Here is a 19,165-nt window from a genome sequence, read left to right on the forward strand (position 1 = left end):
GAATGCCATAAATGAGAGCACAGCGCAAATGGCTTCAGGTAGCTCATGCCGTTGAGCCAAACCACACAAGTCCTGGGTCACCGTTGAGACCAGTTTTGTTCTGACCCCCAAATAGAGCTCTGTGAGATCATCTCATTGAGGTAGAGGCAGATTCGCTGAGAGCCAAGAACGTGTCTGTCAGGCTTTGGGGCTCAGGTGCAATGAGGGAAGAAGACCTCCTTATGTGGCCTTTTTGCTCTAGATTTTTCAAATCCCGGGCGATCAAAACTGACAAAAGGTGCTAGTCCTCATTTTTAACTGCATGCATACAGCTATGCCCATGGCCTAAAAGGAGGAAAAAAGCAAACTTCTGTCAAGCCTGTTTGCCTGTGACTAATCCATCTCAACTGACCTTTGCTTAAAACTCTTGGGTGGGATGGAGAGGGCGAGGGCGAGACGTATTCAGATCAGTAATCAAACTCCATCCCTTCTTCAGATGACTTTTTCCCCTCTTCCCCAAATGCAGTCTTGGGTATCATCTTGATAGAGAACATGTTTGCCCTGTTTGTAACACTGAATGGTTATAGGGGGGGAGGTGGGAGGGTGTGTGTGCAAGAGACAGTCAGTAGACTGGAGGAAGATGCATAACCCTTCCCCCCCCCACACTCCCCCCCATGGGTGTTTCCCCCTGAGTTGTGCTCAAAGGCTGCAAATATGGACATCAGAGAGGACGGTTGGGGTGGCAGGAAGGGAAGTTAAATGTCTCCCCTCCCACTCATCAGTCCTGCCTTCTAAGTGGTACCCTCCACATTCATCCTGCGAGGCAGACGTGGGTTTCAGGAACATGGTTTTGCAAGGACTGCCTGTCGTTCTTTTCTTGAAAGTTGTGGATTTAATTGTAGAAGGGAAAAAATGGAGATTTGGTGTCTGCTGGCACGCTGCTCCCCCCCCTTCTAAGAATGTACATAGGATCCCTTCCCCGTCCCCTCATTTTGGCTCCTGGTGGCTTGCCGGCCGGCGAGTCTTTCTCTGGATAGGAAACCACACCAGTGCACTTTTAAATCTAGCACCTAACGTGATTATTTTAACATTTGCCAAATTTTCTTTCCTTTTTAAAGGTATTGTTTATAGTAATTTAATTTAAAGGAAAAATCTTGGTTAAATAGGTTATCCATAGTTTTCTTTCTGGAAAGAAAATTATTTGTACATAATATAACTTAAAAGTAACTTAAATTTTCAGTTGTTTCCTTTGTTTTGAATGGGAGGTGTGTGGGGGGGTACCTTTTTGATACCACTATGTATTGATCTCTTTTTGTCTGTTCTGCTAACTGAATCTTTTGTTTAATCTATACAGTCATGCACAAACTCTGGTTTTGTCATTTAAATTCTTTCATTTTTTTTCCCTGTGTGTTTCTCACTTTGCCTGCTTCAGAATCAACTTTATAGGAAATGCTGCACTCGTTGCTGAGGTTTGTCAAATGCTAGAACCATTATGAGTTACTTTTTATTTTCTGTTGCATTCCTCCTCTTAGCTGTACTGTTGTCCCCTGCCTGTAATAAAAAACAAACATTTTATTTTCTCAAGCTTGTGGGATTTTCTTTAACTACACAGCCACAGAATGAATTCATTTATCCTGCCGTAGTTGCTGAATTCTGCGATTGCATTATGCTGAAGATCCATAACGAATTCTGAAGAGTTTCTGTTAAAAGGTAGTTTGGTGGTTGTTTAGACTTAGCTGTAGAATAACTTGCAGTACAGAAGAAGAGTAAAGTGAGTTATGTGAGACTCTTCCCCTGCCTGTGGTTATCACCAAGGAGAATTTCCTCTGGTGACTCTTCAGTTTTATTTTGGACTAGCTCACTGCATCCGAGCTGGACTCACAGTAAGAGTTACCCCTCCTCCTCCAGGGGTAATACGTATCTTTAGGCTTCACTTGTCTTATTTATTTGATTTATGTTATTTAGAGTCTGCCTTCCTCACTGAGATGGATTTCTCAGTGTAAGTCCAAGCAATCAACCATAAACAATACAATAGGGCATGCATGGCAGAAATGCTGTCGATTTTGCCCGTTCGCAGAGTGGCATCTTGCAGTTAGTGAGAGAGAAGTGAAGCAGCAATCTAGAAACCTAGGGGTTTGACAAGCCCTGAGCGAAGAGGCTGTGCGTATGAGCAGGGGTCATTTTGTAGAAAAAGAGCTGCAGGAACTCATTAGCATAACTCATTTGCATATGCCATGCCCTTTGCCATCACCGGAAGTGTCATTAGCATAACTGATTTGCATATGCCCTGCCCTCTGACATTGCCTATCCTGGCTGTTTTGGACCCAATCCTGGCCATTCAGGGCTGAAATTGGGCCCAAAATGATCAGGATTGGGCTGCTACTGAGCAGGAGAGTGATCCACCACCTGTCAGAGGACCAATCCTGGCCGTTTCAGAACCAGTCCTGGCTGTTTGGGGTCTGATCCTGGCCATTTTGGGCCTGAATTGGGCCGTTTTGGCCCTAATCCAGGCCAAAACGGGCCCCAAATGGCCAAAAATCAGGTGGGTGGGGCCACCTGACATGTGACCTTTTTGGAGAACTACCGGAACTGTGTTCCTGCGTGTTCCTCCTCAAAATGAGCCCTGCTTATGAGGCAGATATGGGAAGGGAGTTCTTCTTACATTGCATGTGGATTTAGGGAACCTTGTGTTTCTCTCGCTCTGCAGCTGTGGAATCAAGGCAGACTGACATGTAGCAACAGACTGCTGCCCAAAAGGCCAGCTCGGTACCTACTTCTGCCTTCCCTTCTCTATCCTTATGCCATGCTTCCCCGGAGCCACTCTTGCATTGCCAGCGACCATTGCCAGAAGCCAGGAAAGGGCACTCTGGAAAGGCCGCGCCACATTCCTTGAAATGCACATTCCCTCCCAGCATTCACATGCTTGAGTTTCACTCTTGAGTGCAGCTAGGGAGGTCTTTTTTTAAAAAAACATTTGTCTACACAGGAGCTTAGGGGTAATATTTGTGCAGCCTAAACATTGCTCTAGAAACAGCAAATGAAGGGGAGCCCAGCGTTTTAGAGACTAGAAGAAAAATCATCGGCCGCCATCCATTTTTCCCTATTCTGCTGTGGCCACCCCTCCGCCAGGTTGATGTGCACATGCAAAAAAATGGAAAAGTTCAGTGTGTGCCACATTCTGAAGTGTGAAGGCAAGTCAGTTTTAAATGCACTTGCAGTGAGCTTTGCGTTGAGCCATTGATTCACAATTGCATTTCAGGCTCCCTGTGCTAAAAAGGCAAAGCAGAAACCATTTATGCTCGTGGTACGCAGCGGGGCAATATCATATCACTTTCTGGTCTTTAGAGAACTACACAGACCTTAGTTAAGGAGGCCATTTACATGAGCATTTCAAATTCGGTTTTTTTCATATTAGTGCCTTGATGAAAAGCTTCCCTAAAGTACTCATCATCTGTGCCTCTCCCCGCCACCTCCCCTGTAACCCATTTCTACTTTAACTTACTTGGTGTGGAGTGGGGGACTGAGCCCCTCCCCCCATACACACGGAAGCCTTGTTCCTTTTTCAACCCTCCCCTCCCTTAGCCTCTCCAACTGATGACTGCCTAACTAAGCCTCTTCTCTCTTTTTCTCTTTATATTTTTAGATTCCTAAAACTGTTGGTTGTTGGCGCAAGAACCTCGGGGCGAGCTTGTCACAGGAGGAGAAACAAATGGTCTGATTTTTTTTTTAAAAAAGCACCCAATTCACATCAAGATTTTTTTTTAAAAAAAAACCTTCTTAAGTAATAAAACTCCCCTCCTGGGAACAGAGACAGCGAAGAGGGGAGAGACTGAAACTCCCCAGGCTAAAAGCATAGCGTCCGTCCCAGATCCTTTGATGCCATCCATCAGTTGCTTGCTAAAGTCTCTGGCATGCTACCCGCTGCATAAACTAACTGTCCTCTTCTTCCTTTGTGTCACCCAGTGGGATCTTCTGTAGAGCATAAAAAGTTGTAAAAGACACCCTGAAATTCCAGCTGTTGTTCCTCAGGACGTTTGCCTAGCTAAATGTATTCTTAAAGGAATTTGAGTCGGGTGATGGTTATTCCCATTTTACAAATAGGGAGCTGAGGCCAAGAACCAGCGTATTGCCACCCAGTGCCTTTAAGGCCACAGTGAGATTCTAACCCAGCTACGTCTCCTTGCTGGCCCTGATCCCTCCTCTACCAATCCCCCTCCCCAAAATGGAACATAGGAAGCTGCTTTCTCTGGGTTCGGACTCTTGGTCCATCTAGCTCAGTACTGTCTTTGACTAGCAGTGGCTCTCCAGGGCCTTGCCAGGGACCAAATCTGAAGCTTTCTGCATGCAAACCATGTGCTGTGCTACTCAACTACACACATACACAAGACCAGTTTTGGAGCATCAGTTCCGTATAGGTAGGTAGATAGAGGCATGTATCACTGTTATGCCCAGATAGAACTGTTTTTAGAATGTGCAAGAGAAAGAATAACCTGCCCCTAGTGCAGCCCTTCCCTATGTTTCTGCATGAATCACTGCTCTGGGTGGGTTTCTTAATTGAAAGAAACTACCCAGATCAGTGACTCCTACAGAGACACAGCAAGCAGCCTCTTCTGAACATAGAGAAGGTTTTTTTTGCATTGGATATGATATGCTTATTCAGTCATTCTTGATGCTGAAGCACAACTGAATTGGCCGACATAAGAGGCCTGCAGAGCAGTAACTCACACAGAGTCACAGCTTAAGAAAAGGGTTAGGAAGCTGGGAGCATTTAGCCTTCAGCCGGCCAGCATACCTTATCAGCTGCCAAGCCCAGTGCAGTCCATCTGTCTGCCTAATATCGATGGCCTGCTTCTTGCTTCATGAATTCTTGTTTTGGCAGAATGGCTGCAAAATCAGGAGGCACATGGAGCCTGCACTGGACGACCACAAGATGCCAGTCAACTGCTCAGGAGGCCTCATCCCATGTGGCTACGGTGATTTTTGGAAACCCAGAAATGTAGGCAGGGCCAATTGCCAGTCACCTCCCTCCTGGCTGGTGCGGGGAAAGGAACTTCATTTTTGGCCCCACTTGGGTGGTTGCCAGATGTTATCACAGCAGCGGGAACACGTGCCATTTCTTTAAAGAGCTGATTAGCAACCCCAGGCAGCTTTCATAATGGGGCTACCTTCTTGGGGTGGGGAGAGGACGCTTAACCACAATTTCAGATGCTCCTCAAAAGCTGCAGTTAGCTCTGCCAAGGGGTGTGTGAGAGAAGTCAAACACCCGTCCTCCACTGATCCTTGACGATCCGCTGAGACGATCTGACAGCACGAAACACACACACGGCATTGACAAAGACGATTGCTCCAGAAAGCCACTCCTCTGGCTTCCAGTATAGTGTAGCTGAAGGACCGATTTACACAAATTGGCCAGTGGCCACCAAACAGGAGACGCAAACTCAGCACAGCTGAAAATTCTACCTGTTTTCTGTGAGTTTATCACATACTGACTTTCCATGTTTAGCAGATGTACACTTAAGATGACTGGGGGATAACACGTGACAGATGCCACTTGGGAAACAAATCAGCACTTTACGGATTGAAAATGTGCCTGGCAGTTAGGCAGAGAGAGTTTTTTTCCAAAGAGGGAGGGCGTTTTCTGTGCCCTGCCCCTGCTTAGCAGAAGTGGGGATGTGGGGTGGGCTGTTTTATCTCCAGTTTCTTTTTGTGCTTTTATGCCCTAACAAGCGTAGCTGCCTGCCTTCTGTACAGCCAGCAGGCAGTCTTTCCGTCTTCATCCTGGATTACATTTTGGGCCCCTTGTGAAGGAGGCAGAGGAGAGTTTCAGCACACAGTTGCGTTCAGGCTCCCCAGTCTTGCCAGCACTTAGCCAGCATCCAGAGGACTTTCGTAGCCTTCCTGCCACTTGACCTATAGCAGAACCTTCCCCCAACAAACCGCCCTTCTCCTCGCACGCCCACCCCCGCCCGCTTTTTGCAACAGACCACCGTTTTCGATGCCTGCCTGCCTGCATGCTCGCCCGGTTGCCTGCGCCCGCCTGCCTTTTAAGGTGCTCAGTTTAATTGCTCTGCTGCCATTTTAATTTATTTTGTTCCTTCGTCTGGCGTTTCAAGGCCCCCCTTCTCCCCTTTGCATGTCAACTTGTATGCGCTTGCGTTATTTATTTCTGCTTTTCACAAAGCCCAGCATCAAAGCAAAATTGCACTTTGCTGTATCCCAACCCAACCCTTAGCCTGTCCCTTGGGTCTCTTCTTTAATTTTGCTCATGCGCTGCCGATAATTCAAGAAGAAGCTGTGGGGCGGGGGGAGAGGGCTCACTTGTTATCAGCACTTCTTCAGTAGAGAGAACCTGACATGGATTCTACACGCTGCATCCCTTTGGGCAATCCATGAGAAGTTTGTTCAATGAGTGAAGTTTGGGTCGTTTTGGATTATAGACGCTTCTTCCGCCTACGGTTCCTGGAGCCAATGGGGCGTATGACAGCTGTCCATTCTGGCAGTAGCCAACTAGTCATTGAATCAGCCCAGTACACTGGACTACCAAGTGTGTGGCCCCAGCCTCTGTTCAGATATGCATATTCCTCGTTTGATGGGTTGTGGATATTTGGACTATCACCGTTAAAAGGCTAATAAAAAATAACTTTCAGTTCACTTTAAACACGATGCTTGAAGACGTAACACAGGTAGAGAAAGTCATATCGAGTACTTGAATGAAGCCTGCAGCCGGCACCCGATTAAAGCAGCTCTCCGCAGGTGAAAGCCCAAGGAACGTGTCTCAGCTGCAAACCCCAACGATGGATAAAATGCAACTCCCCGTGGAGTCTCTTGTTGAACCAAATTTATTGGGCAAAATTTGCCGTGGGTTTTCCATTCAGAAAAAATTAATAAAGTCCTCCCCCAGTGGGTGCTGACAGACGAGTGCTTTTGCAAGCCACATGGCACCGCCATGGCCAGTGGCTTATATAACAATAGAGAGGGAATTAGACAGATTCAAGAGGTACGAGCCATCACAGCTGAATGAAACCTTCATGTTCAGAAATAGTGCGCTGAGTTATACAGGGAGGGCAACAGTAGGGCAGGACTATTGCCTTTATGCCCAGCTGATGGTTTTCTAGAAATATCTGTTTGACCTCTGTGGGGAAAGGGCTGCTAGACTCTACGGGGCTGATCCAGGAATGCTCTTCTTCTGTGGCTGTGCCTGTCCTGTGGAAGTAACCTTATGGTCCTCCAGGGCACTGCATAGTGGCCAGGACATCTGCCTCTCCATCTCCTCTTGCCAGTTAAGATCTCTCCCTTCTTCCTAAAGCACAAGAGGAAGGGCGAGGGATTGCCCATACAAAGTATGAAGGGGCCCAGCCCCGCATCCCTTTCAGAAATTAAAATTTCCACTTGTTGGGGAGTCAGTACTCATTTCCATTAGGTAGGTCAATGCCATCCTCTTTCCATTGAAACAGTTGTCAGATAACTTAGCAGCCTGTACTGCCGAAACTGATCTTGAGGCAGAATTGTTGAAGGGAGAAATACCCTCACATGCCACCACCTCAAGATCACAGCCCGAGGGCTCCTGCGGCTGTAGCACATGACGGGGCCCGACACCCACAGAACGCCGCCATTCCTCCAACAGCGCTGGACTGAAAATCCCAAGATGGGTTATGGCTGCAGTAGATTGCATACATTTCAAGATTAGCAGACACCTGCAAGCAGGACCTCTGAGTGTTTTAGAAATCCAACTGGGTCAAGGAGACACCTACAACTTTTCATTGGTGACCTTTCTATTTCCCCCGTCTTATGTGGCTGTTTGAACAAGAAGCAGCCTGCATTTCCCCCTCTTCCCTTTTTTGGTCTTCGTGCCGTTGATGTAAAGAGAAAAATCTCCTTTTTAATATACATATATAAATATCTCTATATATATTTAACCTAGGTGGACAGTATATTATTGTCACCCTACTGGGAACGTCTGAATAACCGCAAGGTCTGTGGCTTGTCTGGGAAGAGATAGTCTTAGGAGTTTTTACAAACTGAAGCCTACTTCGTGAATTCTTGTTCCTTTAAGAACTTGCTGACAAATTTTTAAGCATTTGCTGCCACCACCTAAAGTTTGAAAAAACTGTGAGCCAGTTTGGTGTAGTGGTCAAGAGTGACGGGACTCTAATCTGGAGAACTGGATTTGATTCCCCACTCCTCCGCTCGAAGCCAGCTGGGTGACCTTGGGTCAGTCACAGCTCTCTCAGAGCTCTCTCAGCCCCACCCACCTCACAGGGTGTTTTGTTGTGGGGATAATAACAACACACTTTGTAAACTGCTCTGAGTGGGCATTAAATTGTCCTGAAGGGCAGTATATAAATCAAACATTATTAAGTGCATATTTTAAGACAACAGATTATTATGGAGCTAGATTAATATGCACTTTGGGGCCTTAGCACAAACGTCTGGTGTACAGAGAGATGGGGATATGAAAACTTTTTAACAGCAGCGATGCTGATTGGCAAGCGCGCTCACCATATGTTTGTCTTCAGCTGTGAAATCAAGTTTGAAGCTGCAGAAAGGCAGCTGGGGAGGGCAGTGACGGGCTGGTGTTTATAATGTCACCAGCAGCCGTTTGGCCACCTTTAAAAAATGTCTCTCAACTGAGGAGAAATTAAAGATGGAGACAGTGACTGATTCCGCACACGTTGGATAATGCACTTCCAATCCTCTTTAGAGATCATTTGGAACTGAATGTTTCTAGTGTGAAACAAAAAATCCACTTCCAAACGATAGCTAAAGTGCATTGAAAGCGCATTATCCAACGTGTGCGGAATCAGCCACTGTTTTCTTTTAGGTGTCAATGCCCCCCCCCCACTCCCATGCACAAAGGGAAGGGCAAGAGTCAACTAGTTGGACTATCCAACTAGTTTGAGTGGAATGGGCTGAGATGCTGGGTGAGGCTGCTCTTAAAAAGTCTTGTATCTGCCTTCAGCCAAAAGCACTCCTTGACACTCTCTGACATAGTTCTACCTGTTACAGCCGCTATACCAGCCATGAGGCACCTAGTCAAACCTTCCCGCAGCCAGAGGGCAGAGGTGGCTTATCCATTTTGGGTGCAAAAATATTCTAGAGGACCATGCCTTAGAAGTCATTTGTTCAGGTTCATCAGAGTTTTGTGCCGCTGGAAATGCCAGCCTGCACAGGCCTCCTCTGGATGGAGAAATTCCATGTACAGGATGCAACCCCTCTATGAAAGAATACATACGCATGCTGTACGTGCTTGGGAGCACATGCAGAGTTCGACTCTGCTCTCGAAGAATTTAACTTTAGATGGTGTGTGGAACCGGTTTCTAAAAACTTCTCGACTATCACAGTCCTGCTGAAGGGGAAATACTTGTCACCTTTCCCTTGGTGAACCTCATCCAGTCCCCTATTACCCTTGTCCACCTCCTTTTTCTTAACATCTGTAAATATACCAGAGAAAAGAAACATATTTACTGAAAGTTGTGTTTTAATGATGAATATTTTTCAAAGGTTGTTCTTCATATTGATTCCACTCCTCCTCTCATGCTTGAAGTGTCAAAAAAGATTTAAAAATAAGCCAAATTATATTTTAACATATGTCAAGCACTTTTTTAAAAAACGTGTTGATTTGTGGGTGTTTATACACTGAATTCCTTCATCTAGGTCTTGGTGGCATCTTAATGTGTGTTGTGTGGTCTCATAGCCCCCTCAAGAGTGTTTAAAAGGTTCTGGTGTTTTGTTCCATTTGTTTCTGGCGACAGAATTCTACCGAATAAAGTACTTCTATTTGAAAGCAAACAAAGGCCTTGTTTACTGTGAATTGGAAAAAGGGGAGAGCTCCTTTTCAAACAAAGTGTAGACAGCACTAATTTTTTACTTAAGGCATAATAAACAAATGGCCCGTTTCCCTCCAGAGGGAATTCTGCAGGTCTTCCACGCTCTTGTAGAACCACCAGCTCGCAGAATCTAGACTTGGACAGGGCCACAGTTGGCCCGTACTGACTATGCATTTCTTTAAGTTCAGGCATGCCAGCTGCCACTCAATATCCCAGCCAGGTTGGGCCGGTAATGAAAGGGAACAGCCAATGGGGGGAGTGGAATAGGCATAACCATCCCGTTACAGTGGTTTTTAACCTTTCCCTATCCGGAATGTACTTTTAACCCAACCACCACTCCCAGCAGCAGCATGCGACCCACTGAGCTGCAGGCACCTGAGCAGAAACCGCATGGCGTCAGAGTTGCGAGAGGAAGGGAGAGAGCAAGAGTTCCGCCATAACCAGCATCAAGGAAGGAACAGGTCATCAGAGGGCAAGACAAGCCCAGTACCAGAAAAGAACGTTAAGCCAAGGGGCACAACCAGGCTGGAGTCCTTTCCACAGCCAAATGATCTCGACTCCACGTGCCGCATACATGTGGCTGGCTGCTGTACAGCCACCATGACACAGCAGGTTCCACGTCCCTCCTGATGGTCCCAACCCATGGAGAGAAAAGCTCGGTTCTATTGCTTCTGCAGTGATAAGGAAATGAGGATCTGGGATTGCCCCGGCCACACTTGCTGGGGCAATGCTTGGCGGGCCAGTTGGCTTGAACGGGGCTGGGCTCTTGCCTTTCATGGAAGCAACAACAGGAGAGAGGGTGACGGGAAGCTCCTACGGAGGAAGGGAATGGGACGTGGAGAGCAAGGCAGTTTGCTAACGTGGCAGCCAACGCTGAATTGGCCCACTCCGGGTGCTGACCCCTGCTGTTACATGCCACAAGATACTGTTGACACCATCTTGCGATGGCTGTTGGCTGGTGACCAGTAGAGGGCCCAACCACTTGTAAAGGGGTCACACAGTTCTGATCAGAAGGAAATAGGAACCCAAGCAGACGGGGAGGGGGAGGGCTTTTCAGAAAGTTACACAGAAAAGTCTAACCAAAGTGAGGAGCGCACAGTTTAATAGCATCGGTTTGTCCCACTGTTCACACACACCCTTTCCAGGTTGCTCAACTGTAACAACAATGGTACATTGCCTCTGTGGCTGGTGGGCCATACGGGATGTGTGCACACACTGGGCACGTATGTTCCTGGAATATACTACTTACAGACACTTGCCTTTTTAAAAAAATTCCTGTATTATTACCTACATTATATGTTAGCCAGCCATTTTCAGGAGAGAGAGCTGGGCACGTTTGGTCAAAATTTGAGCAGCGATGATGAATTTTCTCCTTGAGTGTTCAGGAAGCAACCAAGCCCCTAGTACTAGCTATCTCAAACTTACTGTTCCTGACCCAGCTGTAGCGGCACACAACAGAAACCCTAAATGGTTGTGTGTGTCCTCCATCTGCAACAAGAAACAAACCTGATTGTTTGAGTGGGGCCTTGATGAACACGTTAGATGCAGATCCAAATGAGCAAAAGCTTATGCACACAGCTTTCTCCTACTGGACTAAGGCAACTATTTACTAGTTCTTATTTCACAAAAAAGAATCGGGCTAAGAACATTGGAGGAGACCAATGTTCCATCTAGTTTTTCCAGCTGGCCAAACAGAGGCCTCTGAGAAGGCCACCACTGGGGCCTGATGACACCAGCGCTTCCCAATAGTGAGCATCAAAAGCACCTGCTATTCAGAGGGGGGCTGCCCCTGATCACGGTGGTTCCGTGCAGCTGTTATGGACAACAAGGTGGATCTTAACCCGATACTGCACTCCTTTGAGCAAAGCGTATTTATTCGTTCAAATATTTATACAGCATCTTTTGCTTTGACTCACGTTTGAGATCTTCTTCCAGTCTAAGGAGTCTCAGACTTGAGATTGCCCTCCGTGCCGCCAAGCTGCGCGGAGGGCAATCTAAACTCCCCTCTGTCTGGAGATCAGGGGGCGGGGCCACCGGCCATGTGACCATTTTTGCTGAGGGCGATTTAAACTTTTTAAAACTCCCCCTTTGTTTCAGCTGACCCAAAGTGACATCATTGTGTGGTCCTGGGAGCGTGCACGCACTTTGCACATGCGCATGTGGTACCAGGGGCACTACCTCCCACCAAGAGTTGCCCCCTGTGCTGGCAAACCACTGAGTTCCACCACCTCTTTTCCCAGAAAAAAAGCCCTGGTCCTTGTAAATGGGAGCAGACCCTGCCCTTGTCCAGCCCCCCAAATTGTTGGGTTTTTTTAGCTTCAGGGTTGCCCAGAGGAGAAGAGGCAGTATACACAGGGATACAACACTGATCCAACTTGAATGCAAGCGAGTTTATTGGCGATGTTCTCAGCACAGAGGAGGAACTCGAGCAAGAGCACAAGAGTCAGCAACAGTGGCTTCAAGCTCACGCCCAGAGCACAATGACACTAACTCACACCTGGGAACAAACACTCCAGAGAAATGCCAATGGTGACAAGGTCTCCAAGTGCCCTGCGGCTGCAAGACAGGAAGTTGTTTTGTGTGTACAAGTCCAGGCCAACAAGGGAAACAGAGACATGGAGAAACACCTGCTTTCATTTCCACTGGCTGTTTGCACCAAGCGCTTAGCGTCCAAAAGGAAAGGTCTCATAAGGCCCACATTTTACAACAGGTCTTTGCCCTTATCCCCTTTCTCAGCCCCCACCCCACCCCGCATATAAAGAGCTCATCTTGCAACTCACTAAAACGAAGGGGGCAAGTGAGCTAGTGTGTTGTATCCTGGGGTGAGTGGGTGGAGGAAGAGACGGGGGGTTCAGAGAGGCCCTGAGACAGCAAGTAGCAAGCCACCAAGCAACCCCTCACTCAACAGTCTGGACTCTGCTAGTCAGAAGATGGCCAGCTGCAGGAAACAGATCTCTTTCCCCCCCTTTTCCCCCTACTCCCCCCCCCCAGTTGACTAGCAAGACAAAAAGCATCAGTCACGGAAGCCCCTAGGAATGGTGGATTTTCTTCCCCAAGAGCATTTGTGGCCGGGGGCGGGGAGATACAAGGCAATCTGCAGAGGTGCCGCTCTGCACAAGTTGCTCATGCATCCTGTGTCACGAGGAGTTCCAATTTCAGCATCACTGCCAGGTGAACGGGGGGGGGGGGGGGGGGCTCAGCCTGCACCAGTCCCTCTGCTTGTCGTGTGTCTGACTTCTTGCAACACGGAAGGGGCCTGAGTGACTTGAGCACCAGAGAGAGCCCTCTTTCTCGGGGCTGTTTCCTGCACGTCTGGTGGCCCCCTGCAGCAAGCAGTCAGGCCAGCACAGAGGCCTAACCCAGCTGCCTCTTTCAAGAGGCCAACATCAGTGGCAACAGGAGGGGGGGGCCAGCTGCTCAGCTGCACTTGCTCCCTGTGGTGGGTGTGGAGGGGAAGGGAAGCGCTTACACTGCGAACACGGGGGTAATGCTTCAGGGGTGGCAAACAAATAAATAAATTCATGGGTACCCCTCCCCCTGTGTTTTGAAAGCTCCTTCCCACTGGAATAGGGGAAGCAACAAGGAAGGGAAGGGCCATTGTGCCAAAAAACAAGGAAGGGATTTTAGAGTTGCAAATTGCCTCTGGATGAGGACGCCTTTAAGCCCACTCCCCCAAGTCATTTGGAGTCTGGCTCCAGCGGAACCTGCTACCTCAACTGCTGAAAGGGCACAAATCCAAAAGGAAAAAGCAACGGTGTGTGCCTAGTTGTGGTGGCCAAAGAATAGGCAAGGTCACAGCTACACAAGACTGCCAGGCTCACCAACAGGAACAGCACAGATGAGCACAGCACAGATGAGAAGTAGGAAGCAGGGTATTCTCCAAAGTTCCTCCGTAGTTGCAGCGTGCACAACCCCAGTCGACCAGGCAGAGATGTTTAGGGGTGGTGCAGCACACAAAGATCCTTGGCAAAGATGCCCTTTTTCTCAGTCAGAGATGTGAGAACTTGGACCAGGACGTACTGGCAGAACGTGTCTCACCTGGGAGGCTGCAAGCGAAGAGCTACAAAGGCCTTGTGGGCTTTGGCTAGCTTTGTATTAACACTGGGTTCTAGTTGCAGTGAGATTCTCGGTGAACAGGAGGAGGTGGTGGCTGCTGCTCTGTACGTCTGAGTTCCAAAAACACAAGAAAGAGTCCAGACCCATTTCCTGGGATGCAGAGCGTCCGCTCTCTGAGGGGAATCCGGGTCCTGGCACAGCCTGGAAAGAGCAAGGATGGAGAGACAAGGGTTACCCTTCTTTCTAGCAGGCGCTCCTCTTGGCCCCAGCCGTTCCTTTTCATCCCAGTTCTCGACTTTTGGAGCAGCATATGACCTCATGTCATAATGGCTGCTTAAATCCCAAAACACTTTCAAAAACACAGACATAAACTCACAAGTATTTCCAAAATAAAACACTAAATGCTTTCAATTATGTCTAGAACTCAGAGAGGGCTAGAATAAGTAAGCAGGCACCTGGATTTGTTTACAGAATTTTGCTAGGACTTGAAAGACATCAGGCATATTTTTTTAAAAAAACGAATTGTGAGAAGAAACTATTGAACCCCTCTTGAAAAAATGAAGCATGCAGAACCACAGAGCTTCACTACAAATAATTTCTCAAGGGACAGACAGAAAAGGTCTGACCTCTTTGACTGATTAATGGTAACAGCATATGAAGAGAAGCTTCCCACAGGAGCACAGAGGCGTGTGGGACATTACAAACGGTACAGCCTGTGACATCTCCCGTTACTGGCAGGGGCGCTCCAGACTTTCCGAACCCTACTCCCAGGGGACCATTTTAATCATTCAATTCAATTACCTGTGGGGTCTGACCAGTGGGGATCCCTTATTCTCTGTCCTATGGTTTGTATTTATTTATTCATTTTCTTCTTTCCCTTTTATTGTATGCCAATAAAGGTAATTGAATTGAATTGGAGATATCCAAGACTGGACCTGGGACCCTCCTGCATGCAAAGCTGGCACACTGCCCCTGAGCTACGAGTCACTCCCGTGGTCTCGGCACGTACAAGGCCTTGGCTCAAGCTAGTCCGTTAGTCTACCAATTCACCACTGTCTGGGTCACAATAGAGCCCTCTAGGCAGGCTAGTATTATCCCCACACTACCTATTGGGGTCGGGGAGGACCTTCGACCGAGATCCTTTCAAAGGGAGACACATGGGCAGGATCCCCTTCTGAGCCAGATCTACCGCCCCTCTTGCACCAGAGCACCATCCTGGCTGCTGGATAGCACCACTTCAGTAAGGAAATCTTTCCGCATCTGTACTTTAGTGGCCGTTAGCAGTCTAATTCTAGTGCCATCATTCCCAAAGTTGAAGTCTGGTCAGAAACAGAAGACTAGTTCTTTTGTTTTCATCTAGAAGAGCGCTCAAGTGGCTGTCAGTACACCTGTGGCTGGAGGCCACCCACCTCTCTTTATAGCCAGACAGCGCCGAACATAGCAGGGTGCAAGAGAGGCTGCAGTCACTGGCCTTGTGAACTTGAAAACTCCGCTCAGTAAATCCCGTAAAATCTCACTGCCAACCCGTCTTGAACAGCTGCCCTCAAGCAGCAACATGATGCTGCGGTGCCACAGCTGCCGAGCCAGCGCTCTGACCTTGGACCGGGTGAGGAAGCCCGCTGGGTGACCTTGGGCCAAACTGTTCTCTCTCCGCCAAGCCAATCTCACAGGACTCTTGTTAGGACAATGAGGACTGCACAGCATGTATGCTGCTCCAAGTCCCTGACAGGGAACTATTTGCATTTTATAAAGCAATTCCACTCGCGCCTGTGCAATAAATATCAACAACAAAAACAACAGTGTGCTTATAAACCACCCTTCTGGACCGCTTAGTGCCCATGCAGGATGGTGAACAAAGTCAGTGTTACTGTTATCCCCACAATACAGCTGGGGCCGAGAGGAGGGGCTTCCCCAAGGCCACCTGCTGAGCTCATGGCAGCAGTGGGAGTCAAACTAGCAGAGTGCTGATTCACAGTCCAGCCACTCAACCACTGTGCTACAGCAGCTCTCTTGATGTCATCCGAGGCAGGCCAATGTTATTGCCGTAATGCAGATTGGAAACCGAGGTGAGAGGGTGGCTTGCCAGAGGCCACCTAGTGAGTTGGTGGAAGAGATGAGATTTGAACTGATGACCTCCTGCAGGGACAGACTGGGAGGGGAACACAGCCCTGGAAAAGGGCTCCAGCGTGTGAGGCTCAGGCAGGCTGCGGGTGTATGTGCCCTCAAGTCACCTCCGACCTATGGCGACCCTATGAATGAAAGATCTCCAGAACGTCCCATCATTAACAGAATTGCTCAGATCCTGCAAACTGGAGGACGTGGCTTCTTTTATTGAGTCAAGCCATCTCATTTTGGGTCTCCCTCTTTTCCTGCTGCCTTCCACTTTTCCTAGCATTATTGACTTTCCCAGAGAATCTTGTCTTCTCATGATGTGACCAAAGTACAATAGCCTCAGTCTTGGCATTTTAGTTTCTAGGGAGAATTCAGGCTTGATTTGGTCTAGTACCTACTACTTATTTGTCTTTTGGGCCATCCATGGTATCTGCAAAACTCTCCTCCAGCACCACATTTCAAATGAATCAATTTTCTTCCTGTCAGCTTTCTTCACCGTCCATCTTTCACATCCATATATAGTAATGGGGAATATCACAGTTTGGATTATCTTGATGTTGGTTCCCAGAGAGACATCTTTATTTTTAGGGATCTTCTCTAGCTCCTTCACAGCTGCAGTTCTGCATCTCAATCTTCTTCTGATTTCTTCATTGCAGTCTCCCTTTGAGTTGATGATTAAGCCAAGGAATAGAAAAGTTTGAATAATTTCAACCGGTAGGCTGCATGCGGCTTTTCTACCACTGGGCTGGCCCAACCCAGGTGTGGAGGGGAGGGAGACCATCAGCCCAACAGGAAAACTCCCAGTGGCCATAATGGATAGTCTCTCCTCTCTGTGATGTCCTACATCACAGCTCATTCTCTTAGCCACACCAGTAGGTCCAAAATGTAATGAGTAAAAAGTTAAAAGAAATCTTGTCCTTTAACCCACAGGGCTAGAGGCTTTGGTAACAGAATACTGTAACAGAAATGAAGTTCTCCATGAAATGTTTTCCTGCTGCTTCCTCTAATGCCCAGTAGATAGTGTTCATCGGGGCTTTTTTTCTGGGAAAAGAGGTGGTGGAACTCAGTGGGTTGCCCTCAGAAAAAATGGTCACATGGCTGGTGGCCCCGCCCCCTGATCTCCAGACAGAGGGGAGTCTAGATTGCTCTCCGCACTGCTTGGCGGCGCGGAGGGCCATCTCAACTCCCCTCTGTCTGGAGATCAGGGGGCGGGGCCACCAGCCATGTGACCATTTTCAAGAGGTTCCGAAATGCCGTTCCACGTTTCAGCTGAAAAAAAGCCCTGGTGTTCATACATCCCAGATGCCTCACTCTGAGGGCTAGGCGGGGGAGAACAAGGCCGACGTACTCTTTCCAGCTGCCCCACAAGTACCTCCGCCATGTAGCGAGTGCTCTGAGATGACCAGCTCTCTCGACTGCATCAGCTGAAACAGATAATGCTGAGAGAAGCCGAGACCCCTGGCTAAGGATGCACCTCTCCTGCACCCCCAGGAAGAAAACCCACTGGAGAAGGGGTATGAACCGGGTGCTGCCGAACTGGTTTGCACGAGGGAGCTTTCTCACCAAACTCAGCCCGGCATGTTTAGTAAGAACACAAGGAAACCTTTAAAAAATGCTCAAAAACCCCACTGACACACCAGCCTCCTGCAGCTCTCCCTTCACCATCAAAATTTTTTTGCAACTCTGACATTTTGTACAAAATGCAGATACCAAAGCACACATTAACTTATTGTTTTACTTCACTTATACTCTGCATTTCTCCCTAATGGGGACTCAAAGTGGTTTACGTCGTTCTCCTCTCTTTCATTTTGTCCTCACAACAACCCTGTGGAGTAAGGCAGGCTGACTACGTATGGCTGGCCCAAGGTCACCCAGTGAGCTTCCATGGCAGAAGAGTAGGGGGATTCGAACCTGGCTCTCCCAGATCCTAGTCCAACACGCTAACCACAACACCAGACTGATGCAGACTCCAGAACACAAATGTTCTCTACAAGTAAAAGACAATTTAAGCGGTATGTTCAGGGAAGCCTGACTGAGCATGGAAGACGATGTTGGAGGGAAGAACTCCTTTAGCCAGGTCATCCCTTTCAGTGGTTCTCAAAACCTGACCGCACCATTACCTGCCAACAAGCTGCAGCCAGCCAAAGATTAGTGCCAACTGCACACACTGAATATTTTGCTTCAGTGCAATGAATGGGGGCATTGACTGAGCACGGGTTAATCCTCGTTTTCAAGGGTCTGAACTAGTAACAGAAGCCGCTGTAACTCGATGGCAAAGCAGACGAGTTTGCGTGCAAAAGGTGCCAGGTTCAGTCTTCATCACCTGCCATTGTTTTGGGGAGCAGACACTTCAAGAGCCCTGTCTCTGCCTAAAACCCGGGAAAGGCGCAACCGATTAGACAGCACCAGAGAGCAGCAGACTCCCACCATTCTCTGTCCTGTTGAGGGTTCAGCCATCTCCCCCTCCAGGGAGGTCCAATTCTGCAAACTCAAATGGAGCAGAACTCCAGGAGTAGGAATGGTCCACCCTCCATTTTTCCCTTCTGATTTTTTTAACCCATATTTTCTCCCTGTGCCTGCAGAGATTGTGGGCATAAGGAATGGAAGAGTTCTGATCGTAGACTTGGATCAATTTCTGAGAGTTAGAAGGGCGCACTTCTGGGCTCTATGACTGTCCTGAGATCCTCGCAAAATCTCCTCTAAATGACAGGCTCAAGTCTCAGAACTGAACTCGGTCATAGTATTCATCAGTAGTCCACTGGATGGAACGTGGAGCCAGTTTTGATTTCATAATCCGGTCTAACTGGGTTCCACAGTCACCCCAGCCAGCACTGAGTAGACGCACCAATAGTGCTACTCCACATAAGGTGACCAGCCTCTCAGAGCTCAGCTTGTGTGTTCCAGATGCGCAAATGTTCTCCCAGCATACCTTCCCCCTGTGGTCCACTGTCATTCAAGCAGCCCGGGTTTCTGCTTCAATCTTCTGCTCCCCGTGCAAGCTCTCCAGCTCTTGCACCTGGGCCACGTTCTGCCGGATGGCGATCTCGGGACCTCCGCCGTAGAGCATGCTCAAGTAAACCCACGTCTCCTCAGAAATTTGCCCGTAATCAGCTCCTGCAGAGGCGAGAGGAATGCCACCAAACAGGGCTCTGTTCATTTCTCTTGCAGCGCTCCCTCCTCACCTGGCCCAA

The 19,165-nt window shown here is 48.2% G+C and overlaps 2 protein-coding genes across 5 annotated transcripts in view; one reads left to right on the forward strand and one right to left on the reverse strand.

Annotated features, from left to right (window-relative positions):
- FNBP1 (formin binding protein 1) overlaps positions 1-6,882 on the forward strand; it is a 254,629-nt gene extending 247,747 nt beyond the window's left edge. The window contains exon 16 of the mRNA XM_054997229.1: positions 3,623-6,882. Coding sequence (XP_054853204.1) covers positions 3,623-3,630 — 8 coding nt within the window. The 3' untranslated portion in view covers positions 3,631-6,882. The remainder of the gene's footprint in view (positions 1-3,622) is intronic.
- A 5,295-nt stretch (positions 6,883-12,177) lies between these two features.
- The window catches only part of USP20 (ubiquitin specific peptidase 20), a 49,263-nt gene continuing 42,275 nt past the window's right edge, over positions 12,178-19,165 (reverse strand). For all 4 annotated transcript variants that reach the window (XM_054997330.1, XM_054997332.1, XM_054997331.1 and 1 more), the window contains exons 25-26: positions 18,904-19,088; positions 12,178-14,063 (exon numbers count right to left, since the gene is read on the reverse strand). In XM_054997330.1, the coding sequence (XP_054853305.1) occupies positions 18,928-19,088 (161 nt within the window). In that variant the 3' untranslated portion in view covers positions 12,178-14,063; positions 18,904-18,927. The remainder of the gene's footprint in view (positions 14,064-18,903; positions 19,089-19,165) is intronic.

Source organism: Eublepharis macularius, chromosome 14 (genome assembly GCF_028583425.1).
Source record: "Eublepharis macularius isolate TG4126 chromosome 14, MPM_Emac_v1.0, whole genome shotgun sequence".
Classification (NCBI taxonomy): domain Eukaryota; kingdom Metazoa; phylum Chordata; class Lepidosauria; order Squamata; family Eublepharidae; genus Eublepharis; species Eublepharis macularius.